Here is a 17,505-nt window from a genome sequence, read left to right as displayed (position 1 = left end):
GAAGAAAGAGAGTTGGTATGCAGAGGGGTGAAAGGTAAGACTGCCCCACGGCCATTCCTGAGCTGCTAGCCCGAAGAAGCAGGGAGGCCCCTGGCCTGGGCCCTGTGGTAGCCTGGGAGGGGAATCAAATCCAGAGAGCAGCCCATGGTCTCCATCCTACCCCATCCAGCTAAATCCCATCTCCAGGGACACCAGACACAGCACAGAAAGGTTCAGAAACCTTTCACAGGAACAGAGATGGTGTCTCTATCCCCATCAGGGTTCCCTGTAATCCCTGCTGCTTTTCCTCCCCAGCCCACTTCCTGAATTAATGTTCATTAGCATTGACTCCCAGCTCTGGCTGCTCCCTGTGCTGGGAAGAACAGCCAGTGACTTTGCCTGCTACTCACTCTTGGCTTCAGCCACTTCCTGTGAAAACGAGTCCCACAGTCCAGGCCCTGTGTGAAGGCACATTTCCTCTCCTGATTCAATGCCTCTGCCCTCTTGGGACAAGATGGAGAGAACAGCCCTCCCCAATTCCATACTGGTGTTGCATAGACCTTGACTGTCTCCTTCCCTTTGGTTTGAGATAAAGAAATTTTGTTCTCCCTTCCTGCTCCCAATCACTGCCACTGCCCTTCTCTGACCCTCCTTCCTCCCCTGTGCTTCCTCTCTGGGAGGTGGAACGTAGGCCTGCACACAATAGCCAGGTGATTCACACAATGCAATCAGCTTTTCCTTTCTGTTCCCCAGCCTGTTCCCTGGGCATCATTATTTTGTACAGCTCAAGGCCACGCTGGAGGGAAGCTTCAGCCCTTTCTCCCCATCCTCCCTACAACCCCCATACCTGATTTCATGCAGCTTGACAATCTCATTGATGATAACCACAAGGACCAAGGAAAGAAAACCCAGGAGCCATGAGACCGGAGAGATGGAGACATGGTTAAAGGTCAAAGAAGAGTTGAGGTTTTCCCAGAGTTTCAGGTCCAGCACAGTCTGTGCCACTTGCCCCAGCACTCTAAGATTAAAAACAGACACAGCAAATCTCAGCAGACTTGATAAATTTCCCAGGATCTGCAGATCAGGGTTCAGGCCCAGATGAACTGCTAACAATAAAGGCCCTTCATCAGTTCAGCAGTGGAGATCAATTGCTATATACTTGATTCTCCTCAGCACCGGCAAACTGGGGCTGGAGCAGGTCTGGGGCCCTCCTTGCTCCAGCATCCTGGACCTCCCCAGGGCCTGGGGGTACTCACACAACAGCCACAGTGAGCGTCCACCAACGGTTAGAGAGGGGGCTCTTCTTCCACAGGGGCTTGGTGCGATGGACGTGGGTGATGGATATGAACACTGCAGGGAAAAGGGGATTATTTAGCATCACACACAGATACAGCACTTTACAAGGTACATCAACACCTGTTACTCCTAAGGGATCTGGGGTTCATGTCCCTGGAACCAGCCTACCATTCAAGGCTCTTTCAGACCAGGCTCCTCACCGCAATTCCAAGTCCCTGGAATGCAGGTGGGGCAGTGCAGTGGTTGTACTGCACACGATTATTCACTGTGAGGTTGGTTCACAGCCTGGGAGCTAAAACAGAGCAGGCAAAGGGCCAGGTCTGGGGAATGGGACAGGGGTGGGTGTGCCCTTGTTCCAGGGCTGCAACAGATGAAAGCTCCTGCCCAGAGAGAGATTCAGCCAGAGACCCAGGGCTGTCTGTACAGGACTGAGCATCTGCCCGGCTTTCACTCAGGCTCTCCCAAACAGCTGCCTGGCAAAGCATCCCTGCCTTGCCTTGGTGGTCTGAGGGACTCCAGCTACTGCAGCCCATTCTCTCTAAAGCTGGACATCAAATCAGGAAACATTTTTGTTGGACTGAACACATCTCAAGACACAGTGCTCTGCCCAGCACCATGGGACAAAAAGGACAGGGAGCTGAGACACTTTCACATTGTCAGGGAGCAGCTGGACCCACTCTGCCAGGCAACGGGTGCAAGTGATGAGGGTCAGCCAGGAGCTGGCTCCACACCCCTCTAGGGGGTTTAAAAAGGCTTCCAGCTCTCAGAGTCACAGCTACGCCAGTGCCCTTTGTGGGAAGGCAATGGGGTACTTCACAGAATAGCAGCAGGGATATAAACACTTTTGAAGCAGAGAATATTTTTGGAGAGCTACAGGTGCTGCTACTAACTTTCAAGAAGGTAAATGAGATTTGGCTCATCTGATGAGACTGGTCAGAACCAGCACTTCACCAGGCTGGTAGGAAGCAGAATCAGTTCTGAGGGTATTGTCTTTAATCTGCCAGGACACTGTTTAGTGAGAAAGGGGGAGCTGTGCCTATGCTGTGAGGCCACTGCAGTGTCTGCTTTTATCAGAGAATTTGTGCTTGGGCATAGGGGGCAAAGAAAGAGACAGAGAATGCACATTTTCTCCCAGAGCAGGGAATGGAGTTCTGGGAACAGGGACTTACCTGTGTGTAAAACAATCAGGCCAGCTGTGAGCTTCTGGGCTACCAGGAGAGCATTGGAAAACGTCCCAAACCAGTCAGGAGCACCATAAGCATTGCTAGTGAATGAGAGGACACAGGGAAGTCAGCAGTGGGCACTTAACTGTCTGACCTGTTCCCACCAGAGCCATGTCCTCCTTTAACAGCTGAGGGATCTGTGTGAGCTAAGGCTGTCCTGGTACCGGGAGGTGACAGTGGGCAATGATGTAGCTGTCAAGGCTACAGCCCTGGTGGCTCATGGAAGAGGCTGAAGCTTGTTAGAGGAGTGGAATCAGTCCAGGAGCAGTAAGGATGTGTGTGCCAGGCCCAGTTCCTCACCTGTGCAGCATGATGGAGGAGCAGGCTGTGAGGTTGAGGCTGGTGGTGTTCACCCCTTTGCAGGACTCATGCAGGGTGAACCCGAAGCAGATGAGGCAGGAGCAGATGGTCAGGCTGAATTTCAGCAGGAAGCAGAGCAGGAAGTAGTGCTGAGTCTGTGAATAAGGGAAAGGAAGGAGGATGACATGGGCATGTCATTGGTACAACCTCCTCCCCATGGACCATCAGTGGCTGCAAAAGACAAGCTGTAGTACAGATGAGAGGCTGCACTGAGAATCTGCCCTCTGGGCATGCAGGATTCCCTCCCTGGCTCGTGCCATGGATCAATTTACTGAGCATGCTAGGAAGGCACAGAGCCTCAGCTATGCATCAACACTGGGACAAAACTGAGAGATAAATGTGTGAACAATTTAAATCTGAGGGGCTACCTACCTTCTTGGGAATGGAAGTCAAGTTTTTTCCTGTTGCCATGGTCATGATGGAGCTGTGGGGAGGCTTGCCCAGGAGCGAGATACTGGAGAAAGGTAAATTAAGTGTCTCAGTAATGTGGTCAGGCACCAGAGCTATTGTGCTTTTATCTAACATTTGAACCCAAATAACCTACTCAGACTGCTTGAAGCACTGGCACTTATCTTTACATATGCCATAAAAGGTGTTATTCATGGCAGGTGCAGACAGAGAGAAAAGTGACCTCCAAATATATGAGTGAGGAAAATACCACCTGTGGTACCTTGGTCTCCACCTGACACCTCAGACTTTCCATCACACAAGGCAGGAGTAAATACAGCAGCACACAAATGCTCCTGTCACTTGTTCCCAAGCACCCTGTCAAAGCAGGTGCTTGGAATAATCCTTGCAGCCTTCTTAGCATGCTGTGGGTGAAGTCAGCTTTCTTTTAGCATGGACACAGTGAGTCTGTGCATCCTGTGGAGAGTAGAAGGAAATTCCACCCTGACAGACTCACCTGAGCAGTGGGTAGCAGAAACAGGAGAGCCACACGATGTCTGTGGTACTGAGGATGGGGGGCAGCTGCACCAGGCAGGAGAGGAACTGGACAGAAACAACCCAGAGTGAAGAGCATGAGCTAGGACAGACTTGTTACCCAAAATGTTGCTGTCTTCCCCCGAAATGCTGGGATGAGCTGGTAACCAGGCTGCCACTACACAACCCCTTCATATGTTCCTGTGGCAGGAGCTGCAGGAGATGCTTTTCTCCAGGGAAAAGGGGTTTGAAAGTAAATGTATGAGGATTAGGGAGAAGGGGCAGCACAGGCTGAGATCACAAAGTCTTCATCTGTAACTTCCCCAAACACACTGTGTAAATCTGACCGAAGGCCACGTTCCTCTCTTGAGGCTGCCCCACTGCAGCCACCCATATCCATGTGAGCCCTCCTGTCCTCTGAGCTAAATGCTGTCTCCAGCCAGGCCAGGACTCACCTGAATGACAACCAAGGTCAGCTGGCACTGCAGCAGGAAGAGGAAACACTTGCGGATCCCATACGTCGCATGCCTGGCCTGGAAGGAAGCACAAGCCCTCAGAGCCCTGCTGGGAGCAGCTGCCAGCCAACAGCAGTTATGGCAGGCAGGGGCAGAGCATGTAGCCTGGCAGGGGAAGTGGGAGGGGAGAGGATCTGGACACACTGAAAGCAAAAAGGGAAGGTCTCTTGCCTACATGGAGAGGTTCTGAAGGAAAGGCAGGATTTAGCCAAGGGGTAAGTTTGTTTAAACTCCCGGCTTTTTTGGAGTTACACTTCTCCTTAACACTGCAGTGTTATCTGGCTAGGGATCTCAGCAAGAGTATACTCCATCCAGATGAACAATATTCATGTTCTGTTACCCCATGGCACCATTTCCAAACCATTCCCTACACCTTGGACCAGGAGGGCTAGGCCCCTCTTGTGCTACCTGGACAAAGGTCAGGAGACACAGGCAAAGCTCCTGCTGGCAACATTGTGGGCACCTCAAGTAGAATGCTCGTGTGAGCTCCTGGCTCTGCTTCTTTCACTGGGGAGCGGGGACTGCTTGGCTCACCTGCTCTATGAGCCTGATGATGCTGGTGCTCTCTTCTTGGCGGAAGGACATGGAGCAGGGCAGGCTGTTGAGCTGCCCTGAGAGCTGCAGCGGGGTGAGCTCCTCAGAGCCATTGGTCAGGGTGGTGCTGGTGGCATAGCCAAAGGTCTCCCAGGAGCAGCGGGATGGGTAGAGAGGGTCCAGGGCTATACTGCAAGGACAACACAGAGGTGTTGATGAAAGGCCTCATCCCAGAAAGGAAATTGTCTCACTGCAGTCCAGCTTGGGAAGTCACACTGTGCTGTGTCATGCTCTGTATACCTTGCTCAGGTAGAGAAGCCTGAGCTATAACATGAAACTAGGATCAATCTCCCTAGACTTTCACTTATTCACAGAGAAATAATGAACATATTTGGGTTTGTGGCACAAGGTCAACAAACTGGCTAATCCATGGGGTACTTCCACTCTTCCACCCAGTGGGAAGCATCCGTAATGGTAGTTGGGGCACAACAGTCCAGCATGCAAGAGAGTATTTTCCTTTCAGACAAAGAAATACATCTGTGTTATCAAGGGCCTTAGACATCCCCATCCTATCCCCATAAATCTCCCTCTTGAAGATAAATGCAGCTAAAAACGGACAGAGCAGTTGTGAGCACCTCCCTGCACAATCCCCAGGTGTGGTGTGACCCATGGCTGGGTACATGGTAAGATCAATGCAAAGGCAGCTGGAGGAGGAATAGACCTTGCCCCACCTGATATCGCTCTGCAGGAAGAGACAACTGTTCCGAAGGTTGGCAGAGCTTCCCAGACAGCAGGTCACCTCCCCGTACTCCTGCATGATCTTGATCATCTCACACATGGCTGCAGAGGGACAGAAGGAGCAATAGCGTGTTATATCATTATGCACACAAAAATACTGTGTTTCACACCCTTTCTAATCTGGATAACAAGCAGATTAAAACTGCCCCTTGTGTACAAATGCACTTGTGTACATTGAGATCCACAGCCAAAACACACAATTAGATAGTTAATTAACTGCAGACCAGGTTATATACCTGTCTATATACCTGTCGCTGCAGGAATTGATCTGTGGTTCACAGAACTATGACCCAGGTATGCATCTCCAGCACACCTCTTTCAGACCAGATCTGTAGGCATAGCCTGGGTGAATAAAACAGCTTAAGCATCAAATGGTCTTGTTAGAAAACAGAAGAAATGAAATAAACCTAAATAATTCAAACTGAAAATAAATACAGTGTTTCAAACTCTGCTCAGCAGCACATCACTAGTGTTGCTACAAGTCTAAAGGAAGGGAGGGAATGTAACAAACCACTCCAAAAGCAGTGCCACACTTAGCCATACTCAGAGCCAGTCCCTGTTCCTGCACTCCCACCCACCACCACCTCAACCCTTTATCAATAAGGGTATTATTATATAATAATATAATTATTATAAAATATCTTATACATTTGATAGATAGATCTATGTCCAAGCTGCTGTTTGATTTGATTTCAGTTCTGTAGCTCCATGCACAGTGCTCTGTGTATATATGGATTTTCTAGAATGCTCCAGGCAAAAAAACCTCAAGACTCCCCTCTGCAGATTCCCCTGTAAACACCTTCACTAAATGCCTGGTGCACAAAGACCTGCAGCACAGTGAGGGGTTGGGTCATGTGGGGAGCTGCCACTTGTGTCAAAGAGAGAGAGGAAATTTGGGCACTAAGTGTGAAAACAGACTGGACTGTGATTGACATACTGGAAATTGTGGCCAGAGGTACTAAAATGGCAAATCATAATTATGCTCCACACTTACTGGAGACTTGGCAGGTATTTACCAGTTGAGCACTCTGCCCCTTTCTTTAAGTAATACCTCAGAGAGACAGATAGAAATTTTGTGCTTTCTGTTTCCTGCAATCAAAAACTGTAAAGCAGCAGAAGGTGTTAACAGTAACTGCCAGGGGAAAATTCTTCTGGGAAGTGATTTCCGAGTTATGTAAGAGCTGTGAGCAGAGATCAGAGTCTCCTGGTACGTTGATAACACTTATTTAATGAAAGGCAGTAACATTTTGTATGTTTGCTTTTGTGTCTCTTATGAATGCAAATTGAAAGGAGTGGTTCTCAGCTCAATTCAGCAGCTGGGCAACAGCTGCATGAAAATTCAGTTAACACCTGTCTCCCCACAGGTAGCAACAGAGGATAATTAATATCAGTATGTCCTTCTAGATTTCTGGAATGTATCTCCTTCCCTTCACCCATGTCCACACTTGGATGAGCCAGACCAAGGAGCTGGGAAAGGAATTCATGGACAGGAGTAGGAAAGGCCACTTACTCTCTGGGGTGCAGTCTGTGAACAGGGGCACCAGCAAAGGCACGTTGTCAATATTCTGCAGGTGAGGTCTCACCTGGTGGATCCCCCGGGGAAGTTTGGCCTGAAAAAGAGAAAGGACAGATTAAGCAGGGAGTGTGAGAGAGGCATTTCAGAGGGAATTACTGAAATGAGAATGATGACTCCTAGAACTATGCAACCTCAAGATCAGATACAAATTCACGTTCCTGCAGATAGAACTGGCTTTCCCAAGCCACTGTCAGAAGTTTTCTGACAAAGTTCTACACTGACCTCCCAAGCTGCCCTCAGAGTTTGTAAGGTCGGTGTGACAAACCTGTGCCCAAGGATTTCTAAGGACTTTTTGCCTGTGTGAAGAATCTAGTCAGACACATCTGCTGTCTTCCAGCAACTGAATCTATTTCAGTTGCAGCCACATCAACCTGCAGCAAGGTAAGAAGGGGTCTTGCCTTCTAAAACCAGGCCTAAAAGATTTTTTTTTAATCTGTATCTCTGATATGCCTGTAATGTCTGATGAGCATGTGAGGTCTTTATGAAGCAGGAAGGGCTTGTCTCACACTGACCACAAGGCAGCACCAGTCTGTGGCTCACAGTTGGAGGAGAGAGTGTTTCTTCTGACTGCATGGAAAGTGGGGATGTTCCCACTCCCTTCCCAGCCCATGGGACCCAGAGGAACTGAGATGCAGCTCTCAAGGTTACCCTGTGATTGGTAACCTCCACTCCTGAACTCCAAACCAAAGAGCTGTTCAGCAAAAGTAACTAAGAAAGTAACTGAGAGGATCCCAGGCTCTAGATACCAAGCTGAAGGAGGGTGAAGGAAATCAGGGGTCCCAATGTAAACCAATCTCCTTCAATGAGGAATTTCCTTCGGGAGTAATGAGGTGACACTCCTGACCATGACAGCAGTAGAAGGTGTACAGGGAAAGGGGCCCTCACCCTGTTACAGTCCTCCAGGAAGCTGGGGATATCGCTGTCTGTTGGCTGAAAGCTGATGAGATCCGAGTGCCCTTCCTCTTCCATTAGCAGAAGCCCCTCCACATCATCTCGAGAAACTGGAACAGAGAGAAGCAGCATAAACAACAATCACAAACCTGCCTCTGCCACCTCTGTGTCACCCACGTGGAACATGCACGTGGCACTGCAGAAGCCAGGAAACGTGAAGCCTGATTTTCTGGGTTAGCAACACTCAGATCTCCCACTCAGTCATCTAAAATGCAGTATTTTTAGATTACTAATCTGTTCAGAGGTAGATATGTGAGCCTAGTCTCTGCTCTTTTGAGACATGATACTTTATCTGTTCTGCTGTCCTTCTAGAGGAAGAGAATAAAGAAATCCCACCAGAAGTAGGAGAAAAAAAGAGCAATGCACAAGCAAGGGACCTTCAGTGGCTTGACTAGGGCCCCAGCAAGAAACACAAGCACTCATGAGCACATAAATTCATGGCAGCTGGTGCACAGAAGGATGTCTGTTTCCAAAAACTTGGTTCTGGCTGGCTAGAAAGGCTATAAATGTAAAGTGATGTCACTTACACACACACACCTGAGGGCCATCCAGCTGTGTGCTCAAAGCTTGGACAGATAAGTGTCTGGTGTGGACACAGGAACCAATGAATGGCTTTAAAAGAACCCCCCAGGAAACACATGGCATTCAGAGTGGCCAAGGCACAGTTCTCACCCTGATGGAGGTCATCGTGCAGGGAGCCAGCATGGCTGGGGCTGGAGGGGGGGATCTCTGAGCCAGGCACATCACCATTGGGTGTTAAGGATATGTGGCAATTCCAGCCAGTCTCCAGACCCATTTTCTCAGCAAACACCTGTGGGTGAGCAGACAAAGGGTTTTAGAGTGGCTGCCCAGGCCAGAGCACTGCAGACTGATGCCATACTGGGAGCACAGGTACCTTCTGGACTCATTAGTGGGCTGAATCAGATTAACCTTAGATTGCACTGGAGCTAAACTCTCCAGTCAGACAACCAGGGGCCATGCAAGGTCAGGGGGGTCAGCAAAGACAGCTTACCTTGCTTTTGAGCTCATCTTCCAGGGAGAAGTAGACAAAACGAATGCAGGCATTGACCAATCCATCAATGAGGCGGACAATGTCAAGGCGGGCCTGATACTGGGATGAGACCATTCCCATGAAGATCTGTCCACTCAGAGCCTGGATACAGTCTTCCTTCTCCATCACTTCCCCAATCCCTTCTTCAGGCATGCAAACAACACGCAATCACATTGAGACATGAGGGGCCACATCACACAAAGGACATGTGGTGGGGAGGCCACCAAGGCGACACCCAAGGACACAGCAGACACAGAAATGTGCAGGAACACAAACACAGGAGGAAAGATGAAGAGACATCCATTTGTCCCAGCATACCCAGTCACAGAAGTGGTTTCAGGACATCCCCACATAGGAGATCAAGAACACAAGTGGGAAACAGCAAGCAAGGAAAAAGATAAAACAGAAGGCAGGGATCAGTCACAAGGAATTAAGGTAGAAAGGTCAAGGATGTGTACTGCATAATGTTCACATGTACATTTTAAACACATCCTACTGTGCCTAAACAACATGGTGAGTCTAGCTGAGGCACAGTGGCATCATACCACAAGGGGCTGATGCAAAGGAAGTGACTCATGTTCCCTGCAAACATTTCCAAAAAGCCTGCAAAGGCTCTTTGACAGGGTTCCTTCACCATCACATCAGCCTGTGGTGAATGGGGGCTGGATGCAGCATGAAGAAGAAAATAATAAAATACTTCACACAGTTGCAAGGCTTGCCACAGGTGGGACTCAAAAGTATTCTGAAAACAGTTATAACTGTTCCTAGCTGTTGGAAACCCCACTAGTCACATTTTACAGAATGGGAGACCAAGAGAGAAAGAGGTTAAGACTGGTTTTCCAAAAGAGCCTCCTGGATTTATATTAATGGTATGTGCTCCTTAGTCTCCATTGCTGTTCTGAAGGACATGTACAGTTCATCTAGTGGGAATCAGTTCCTTCAGTACAGCAACAAAATCCATCAAGGAATAACAGTTGCATAGCACTATACATTTCAATCCTTTGAAAAGCCCATCACATGGGATTTCCATAAAACCAGACAAATAGCAAACCAAGTACTGTAATACCCAGGAGTCTTGACTCTCTGTAGCCTGCTTTAAAAACAGACTTCCTACAAGAAGAACTTCTCAGTAAGCTTCAATAACTTAGCTAGAAATACCCCTACCAGCTGCCACATCATTACTTCCTCTGAAAATGCATCTACTTCAGAAGCTCCTCCTTCCAAGTTTCCATCTGCTGCTCTGAACAACAATGTTCTTACAGCTCTAGACTGATCAGATCCAGCCCCTGGGCCAGCAGCAGACCTGGTTGCAGCCAGGACTGCAGACACACATACCATCTGAGCTCCAGCTGTTCCTCCGGCTGCTCTGTTTGATGGGAGTGGTCCCAGGGAGGTCACAGCACGTGAAGATCGCGCTCTGCCCCGGCACCTGCACCAGCTCTATGCACTTGCCATTGAGCTGGGAGGACAAGGCACAGTGCATCGGCTTGTATGCAAAGGCAGAGCAGTATCCTGACAGGCAGGCTCGCTGGTAGAAATCCAGCACCTTCTTCCTACATGGAAGAGAGAAAAAAACAGACAAAGCTAGCAAAAATGTGCCACGTTTCTGACAATACAGAAATGCTGTAGTTCCATGTATTTGGAAAAATGTCTTCCATAAAGAGTGGTTGGAAAGTTTGAAGAAGCCTTTCCCTACTGTTTCTGCATTCTCCAAGCTGCAGGACAACAAGAACATATATTCCAGCAGAGGCAGTGGTGACTGTTTCTGTTTGCTCATCAGATTGATAGGTATGAACACAGAGCTCTTCAAATACACTTATTAATATAATATGCTTAATATGGCTGCCAGATGACTCCAAGGAAATTTATTGCATGACAGCAGAAGCTTAATTTATCAGACATAATTTATCTGTAGGGAGATAAACACCAAAGAGGGAACTGACAACTCTGACAAGAGGATCTATGGCAGAGATAGTTGCAGGAGCAGACTTTTCTCCTGTCCCCTTTCAGAATCTGGGTCCGAGGAACTGTATTTAGTCAATATTCAGTCACTGAAATAAAGTTCCTTCTCTAAGCTGAATTCACAAGAGGTAACAAATTAGACTACACATCAGATATAGTTTTTTTTAAAAAAAATTTGCTTGTAACATGATCATTATTCCAAAAAGGATCAGTGGCAGTTTTTTCACACCTGAGGATAAGCAGATTTAGAAGAGCAATGTGAAAAGTCAGTGAAACTAAATATTACTGGACTGCTGTGCCAATAGGAACAGCAATTCAGCCTGTAGATGAAAATACAGCACAAACTGTCAGATATTGCAGCAGGAGTCCAAGGGTGTGATGCATTGTGTGGACTGGTTCAGGCACAATTGATCATTTTGCATTTCATATAAGACAACACATTTTTCTTGAAAAACAACAAAAAATTCACTGCCACCAGCATGACCTGATTATAATTTAGTCCTACTACACAGTACAGTCAGAATCCACTTAGAAGAGGACAATATCCCAATAGATACAGTAAGAAGTGGCTTGCTCTTCCAGTCTAACTGAATGCTTGTTGCTATCTAATCTCTTACATTGCTATGATAACAATTAATTACAAGTAGAGATGGTTCATGTTCATAACCTACTTGAAGCCCTTAAAAAGCTTAACAAGCATCACAAAAAGAATTTTAACAGAGTGACCAGGTTCTCTCTGCATTTCACCTGAAGCTCCTGAATGCCCCAAATGAGAAAACTGCCCACCTGTCAGAGCCAGAGAGGGGGTAGATATCAGTACCATCCCAAAAGTCAGTGCAGGCCTCAAGGATGATGTCAGCTGTCCCATGAGAAAACATCTGCTCCGTGCCTGAAGTGCAGGAGAACAATGAGTCAGTATCACACATACAGCCCCCAGGAAGGGGATATCACACCAGCTGCTCCCTTGTTTGTTAAAACATGAGTGTTCCCACAAAATGCTTTGATGCATTCCAGATATCCCCTTTTCCTCTGCTGAAAGTCTTCAGTCTCCATCAAGAAATTGTTCAGGATTGATGATGCACCTGCAACTGCCCTTTGTCTAACTGTGGGTTCAAACAAGGCAGTGATAAAATGTAAGCCATGTAGTCCCTTCCTATTCTTCTCTTACCCTGTGTATCAATCCTGCTCCTGTAAAGGTGGGATAATGCCTTGCTCCTGAATCCCACAGAGCAGAAGAAGAGAAATTCCTTTGTGCCTCTTGTCATGAAAGTACAAGCAGCAGTGATGAGCCTACGGGGATCAAAGTCTGCCTACACTGCAAAGTGCATTCATTTTTAGGCCAGACATGGAACTAAAGGGTAAGAGCTATTCTTGAATACTTTTCATTCAAGTAGCAGAAGACAATTTGACAGTGTGACCTGCCAGATAACAGCCTGTTTCACATTTTCACCCTGAAAATGTGTTAAATCAGGATGGGTCAAAAGTTCAAGAGACTCAAAAGTTCAATAAGAAACTCTAAAAAAGTAACTCATGTTGTCTTTAGGGAAGAACCGAAAAATCAATGGACACCACAGCTTGTCCTGTTTTTCTTTCTCCCCCTATTTTAGTTTTTAATACAGACTCAAAATCTCTTATTCCCTCTTGTAGTCAGAGGTGTTAAAAAGTTTTTCTCAGAGGTGTGTGACATCTCTGATGCAGGTCCCAGTCACAGGACACAAGTTTAGGGATGTGGGGCTGCCTCCACTCCACACCTCCTGCTCCTTCTCATTTGTATCGACCCATTAACATTTCCTGCACGTAAAGTCTCCTTTCCCTCCTCCAGCTGCTCTCTTTGCCCCCAACAGCTTCAAAGCTGAGCTAATGAAAAAAAAAAAAACCAAAACCACAAAAAAACCAAAAAAAAACCACCACTGCCAAGAAAAATGAGCCCAAAGGCTTCTTGCAGGCATTGTTGCTGATTGCTGACTGGCTGGTGAAATCCAGAGCCAAGAATATCCCCTCAACACAAACCAGGCAGGGACCTTCAGGAATACTGGAGGATTTTCCAAAACACAGCAGCTCTCTGCTTTTGCTATAAATAGTCATCACAAGCCAAGTTTATCAGCATAACAAACCTCCAAGACGAATAAGAGCTGTGTGTGAAAGAAGGAGTCTGTCTCAGGGACACAAAGGAGCACTTGTGCACAGCTCTGTTTAATTTTATTGTATAAACACCTAATCCTTCCCACCTTGCTCCTAACGTCAGATAGTCCTTGCTCAGAAAGAAGGAACAAAAGATGTTTATCCATGCAAAACCTATGTCCTGGACACAGAGCAAGAGCTTGCAATAACCACATGCACAGATGTACCCATGTTCATGCCTGACAGCAACTGCAATCCATTTCCCATTCATTCCCACCAGAATCCCACACCACAGCCCTGCTAAGGAAAAAGTGGCAGTGACTGCAGACACCATAAACTGCAAGAAGTTCACTGAGCTGTCCTTGACAGTAAAATGAGCTCAGCCTTTCCCAAATCATGAACTCTCAGGCCAGGATTGCTCTAGCAAAAAGGGAAAAAACAAATGAATAGGTCAGGGGGTATGATCAGCCATTCATGGCTGCTGGGACTCATTGGGAAGAACCAAACTGCTCCATCTGAACCAATGAGACAGATCAAAAGGAATGGAGCAGTGCAGTTCCAGCAGAGAAAGACAGAGATGGTATCAAGCCGTTTTACTCCGCGGAAGATGCCAGCGAACACCTCATTTCCATGCTGTTACTATGGATCTGGGATGAACACTGCCAGATGGTGAGACATGTATTTCAATGGAATAGTAAGGGAACACACAGATAATCTGCCTCCTATTTCTGCTATAGCTGTAGAATTTATGTATCTTGCTTTGACTGCAGCATGTCATGGGAGTGGGTGGATTCATAGATTTATTCACAAATAATGTGTGGAGAGAGGTTAAGTTATGATCATCTGGTCTGACTTCTGCATAAACAGAGCCTTTTGACCTCACCCAATGTTATCTGCACAATCCAGTATTTCTGGTTCTAAAATGGCAGCATTTTAGGAAATTTCAAGGGACAAGACTATTGTGTGAGAGGTGTTCCAATGGTTAACTAAACCCAACTGGCAAAATTCCTCTAAGAATTTACTCTAGACAGCATAATCCAGGTCACACCTATTTGTCTGAGCTCCAGGCTCTAACCTAAACCGTTTAAAAGTGAGGATAAGGAGTTGAAATGAGGCAACATTAAAGGTTTTTTCTCTACACTAAAAATCTCAGCATCAAAATAATTCCTACTTACAAAGGCAAGATAGCAGCAATCAGAACAAATGAAAAAGCTCCTTCCCAGATGAAGATAAAAATTTAAGAAGTGGGTGAGAGAAGACAGTTAACCTGGTAAAACTCTGGCCGGCACAATGATCATATTTCAGATTCAATACTGAACATATGTCAACTCTAGAGAGCCAAGTTCAGTCAATTTAAGGAATTACAAAGAGACTAAAAGCTCTGACAGGCAAGCTGTTAAATCTTTCTGAGGTGCTTTAAGACCTCAACCGGCTGTACATCCTTTCCATCCCAGCCCATTCCTATGAGAGTAGGAAGGAGTAGAAAGAGTAGAGAAGTCTGTATGGCTTCAGTTCTATATTCATTGTCACTGTGAGTTTGCATGGAAGTTTTGTGATTTCTTATTAGTATGCAATATAGGAGTGTGTAATGTAACACACTAGACAACTCACAAAAATATTAGTTTATGATTTATCAGAAAGGATGAGCATTATTAACTAAAACCTAGAGTGATATTCGACCCTGTGCAGTATTAGTTTCACTACCATCATGAAGTCTATTAAAAACTCAATAAACCCATACCATGCTCTGCAATGCTGTTTGCTCCCAGAAAACGGATCTACTATGTGCTATCTACAATATTTTTTAAAAGATATTTATTATTCTGGAGCGAGTCAAGGCTGGGAAGAATTCCCCCCCTCAGTATACCACAGATGATCACTGAGGTTTGTTAATCATATCTGCACTGGCCATGGACAGAGCGGTGGCATTACCCCACAGGAACTCCAGGCTCTTCCAGCCTTACATTTTCTGGGCTCTCTGAGGAAAAGTTCCCCCTGTGCCAAGTGGATGCCCAGAAAAAGAGGCAGCCTTACTGGTAGTGGTGTCCTTCACAAACAGGTTAATCATGTGGCTCAGGGGGGGTCTCCTCTTGGTGATGGATGAAAGCTTCCCCAGGATGGTTTCCTTAACCATTTCATCACTTGGCAAGCGGTACAAAGCCAAATAGTTCTCCTGCTTGAAAAGATCTTTAGCACCTGGTGTGAAACCTGAAATATAAACACAAAGAGGAGGAAAATCAGGCTCTAATCAATGCAAAAGAAAAGTTCCTTCTTATTCTGTGCCACCCACTTTGCCTGTGCCCATTCTGACACCTCCCCAGCAATTGGTAGGTGCTCACTGTGCTTCTATGTAAATATGGCTTAAGATCTAGGATGAAAAACATCCTCAAAATTATTAGATTAGTAATTACAGTGTTCCTGCTCTTGTTCACTAATGAGAGTAACTGTGACATCACAGGACAGGCATGGACGTGAGTTCAAGTTTCCAGGTTTTAATCCTAGTGTTACCTCTAACCTCTTACTGCCCCTATACTTCCATTTTCCCATCTGTAAAATGAGCTGAGGTACATAATTTATCCCCAAACTCCCTGTAAAGCCCTACTGTAAAGACAGGCCAGATATCTGTTCATTAGCAGGTATTCTTTGTCTCCTGATAAGACTGGCAGACTCACACCAGAAGAATATGAAGCTTAGCCAGAGCTGGCTGGCACTATCCTTGATGACATTTGTTCCTTGGATAGCACTGACAATGTCATAACTTGCCAAAAGCCATCTCTTTAATAAACTCCTTTGGCAACCAAACAACAACAGAGTCAGCTCTATATTTCCACCTCCTCAGCAAATGGGACTGGGGAAATATTCTCATGTTCTCTAAGGATTAAGTGCCTATTGACAGCTCTGATTTCTCCTTGTCTGTTCATCCAGTTCCTCCTCACCTATCAGCCTGGCAAGCTCACAGAGGCCCCAGGGCACATGGACAGGCAGCACAGCATTGTGAGTCTCCTGCAGGGCGATATTGCAGAGGTGGTCGGAGAAGCGGCACAGCCGCTCAGTCACGCTGGCGTTGCACAGGTTGAGCAGCACGTTCAGGCCCAGAGGCTTGAGGGAATTCAGGTGCATGTGCCAGTTGGAGTCATCAAACTGGATGCAGGAAGGGTTCTGCTGGTCTTGGGACAGGCTGAGCATCTCCAGGTGGTAGTCACACACAAAGTCTTCAGCCTCACAAGCCAACACCTCGTTGTCCCCAACAACCTGGTCCAACAGGCAGAGAAATTGTAGTTGGTTACAGTGAATACGGCTTGAGCCTAGAATCCTGCAGGGAATTCCCTGTTAAATTCCCCAACAGTAGGGACTCTGTGGGTTTGTGTTACAGCTCCACAAAAGCCTACTTGTGTGCCCCTCAGGTAAGTCTTACCTGAGTATGCTCCTCCTCTCCACCCTCCGTGTCCTTGCTAAAGCTCACGTTGGATCCAGAGGGATGTTTGCTTCTGCTGTTCGGCTTCCGGTGAGCAGAGGCTTCAGGAGCCTTTGGAGCATCACCAGACCAGTTGTTCCTCTCTTGTTCACTGGCCATGTGCAGTGTGTCTGCCAGGGGGCCAGAGAGCAAAGCATCTCTTTCATGGGGCTGTGGGAGACCAAGAGAGCCAAGGGTGGTGATTCAGCGGTTGAACACAAGGCACTGCTGCTTCAGGACTCTGTAGAAAAGGATCCTCGCTTGCTTCTTCATCTTTAAGCAAAGAATTATAGGACTTCTCTACAAGGTCCCTTTATAATATCACATTGTGTTTCAATCAAACTATGATTGAAGCCAACACATTATGTTATGGACTAAGGATCACTCACCTCATCTTCCATCTCAGGATGGCAGAAGGACCGTGTGGAGAGCTCATCAGTCAGGTCTTCGTGGCTGTCATGAGGTGGTTCCACCTTCCCACTGAAGAACAGAACAGTCTCTGGGCTGGGGTTTGGCCAGGAAAGAATCCCCTGCTTGTCTACACAGCAGAGCACCTAGAACATCCCACAACACCCCCAAGAAAGAAAAATCTTAGTGAAAACATCTCAGTGTTCATGTGCAGTTGTAAATATCATGACTTTAATAAACACATGGCACGACAGACAAGTCTCTCCTTCACCAACTTTCTCTCTTAAGAAACTGCACCTAATAACACTCCAAGAAATCCAAGAATTCCTTGCTTTAACAAGATTTATGGGTTGTTT

The 17,505-nt window shown here is 46.7% G+C and overlaps 1 protein-coding gene across 3 annotated transcripts in view; it reads right to left on the bottom strand.

Annotated features, from left to right (window-relative positions):
• The window catches only part of TMEM94 (transmembrane protein 94), a 52,093-nt gene that overhangs the window by 4,441 nt on the left and 30,147 nt on the right, over positions 1–17,505 (bottom strand). For all 3 annotated transcript variants that reach the window (XM_014255845.2, XM_088065492.1, XM_088065493.1), the window contains 19 exons: positions 17,131–17,295; positions 16,703–16,912; positions 16,224–16,539; positions 15,322–15,495; positions 11,953–12,055; positions 10,540–10,757; positions 9,166–9,347; positions 8,826–8,964; positions 8,088–8,203; positions 7,137–7,236; positions 5,560–5,668; positions 4,829–5,018; positions 4,235–4,312; positions 3,763–3,848; positions 3,231–3,312; positions 2,799–2,953; positions 2,445–2,539; positions 1,236–1,329; positions 827–997 (listed from right to left, as the gene is read on the bottom strand). In XM_014255845.2, the coding sequence (XP_014111320.2) occupies positions 827–997; positions 1,236–1,329; positions 2,445–2,539; positions 2,799–2,953; positions 3,231–3,312; positions 3,763–3,848; positions 4,235–4,312; positions 4,829–5,018; positions 5,560–5,668; positions 7,137–7,236; positions 8,088–8,203; positions 8,826–8,964; positions 9,166–9,347; positions 10,540–10,757; positions 11,953–12,055; positions 15,322–15,495; positions 16,224–16,539; positions 16,703–16,912; positions 17,131–17,295 (2,783 nt within the window). The remainder of the gene's footprint in view (positions 1–826; positions 998–1,235; positions 1,330–2,444; positions 2,540–2,798; positions 2,954–3,230; positions 3,313–3,762; positions 3,849–4,234; positions 4,313–4,828; positions 5,019–5,559; positions 5,669–7,136; positions 7,237–8,087; positions 8,204–8,825; positions 8,965–9,165; positions 9,348–10,539; positions 10,758–11,952; positions 12,056–15,321; positions 15,496–16,223; positions 16,540–16,702; positions 16,913–17,130; positions 17,296–17,505) is intronic.

Source organism: Pseudopodoces humilis, chromosome 21 (genome assembly GCF_049639895.1).
Source record: "Pseudopodoces humilis isolate 2021_Gansu_Grassland_sample_001 chromosome 21, ASM4963989v1, whole genome shotgun sequence".
In the NCBI taxonomy this organism is placed as follows: Eukaryota; Metazoa; Chordata; class Aves; order Passeriformes; family Paridae; genus Pseudopodoces; species Pseudopodoces humilis.
This window is presented reverse-complemented; position numbering and strand designations above follow the sequence as displayed.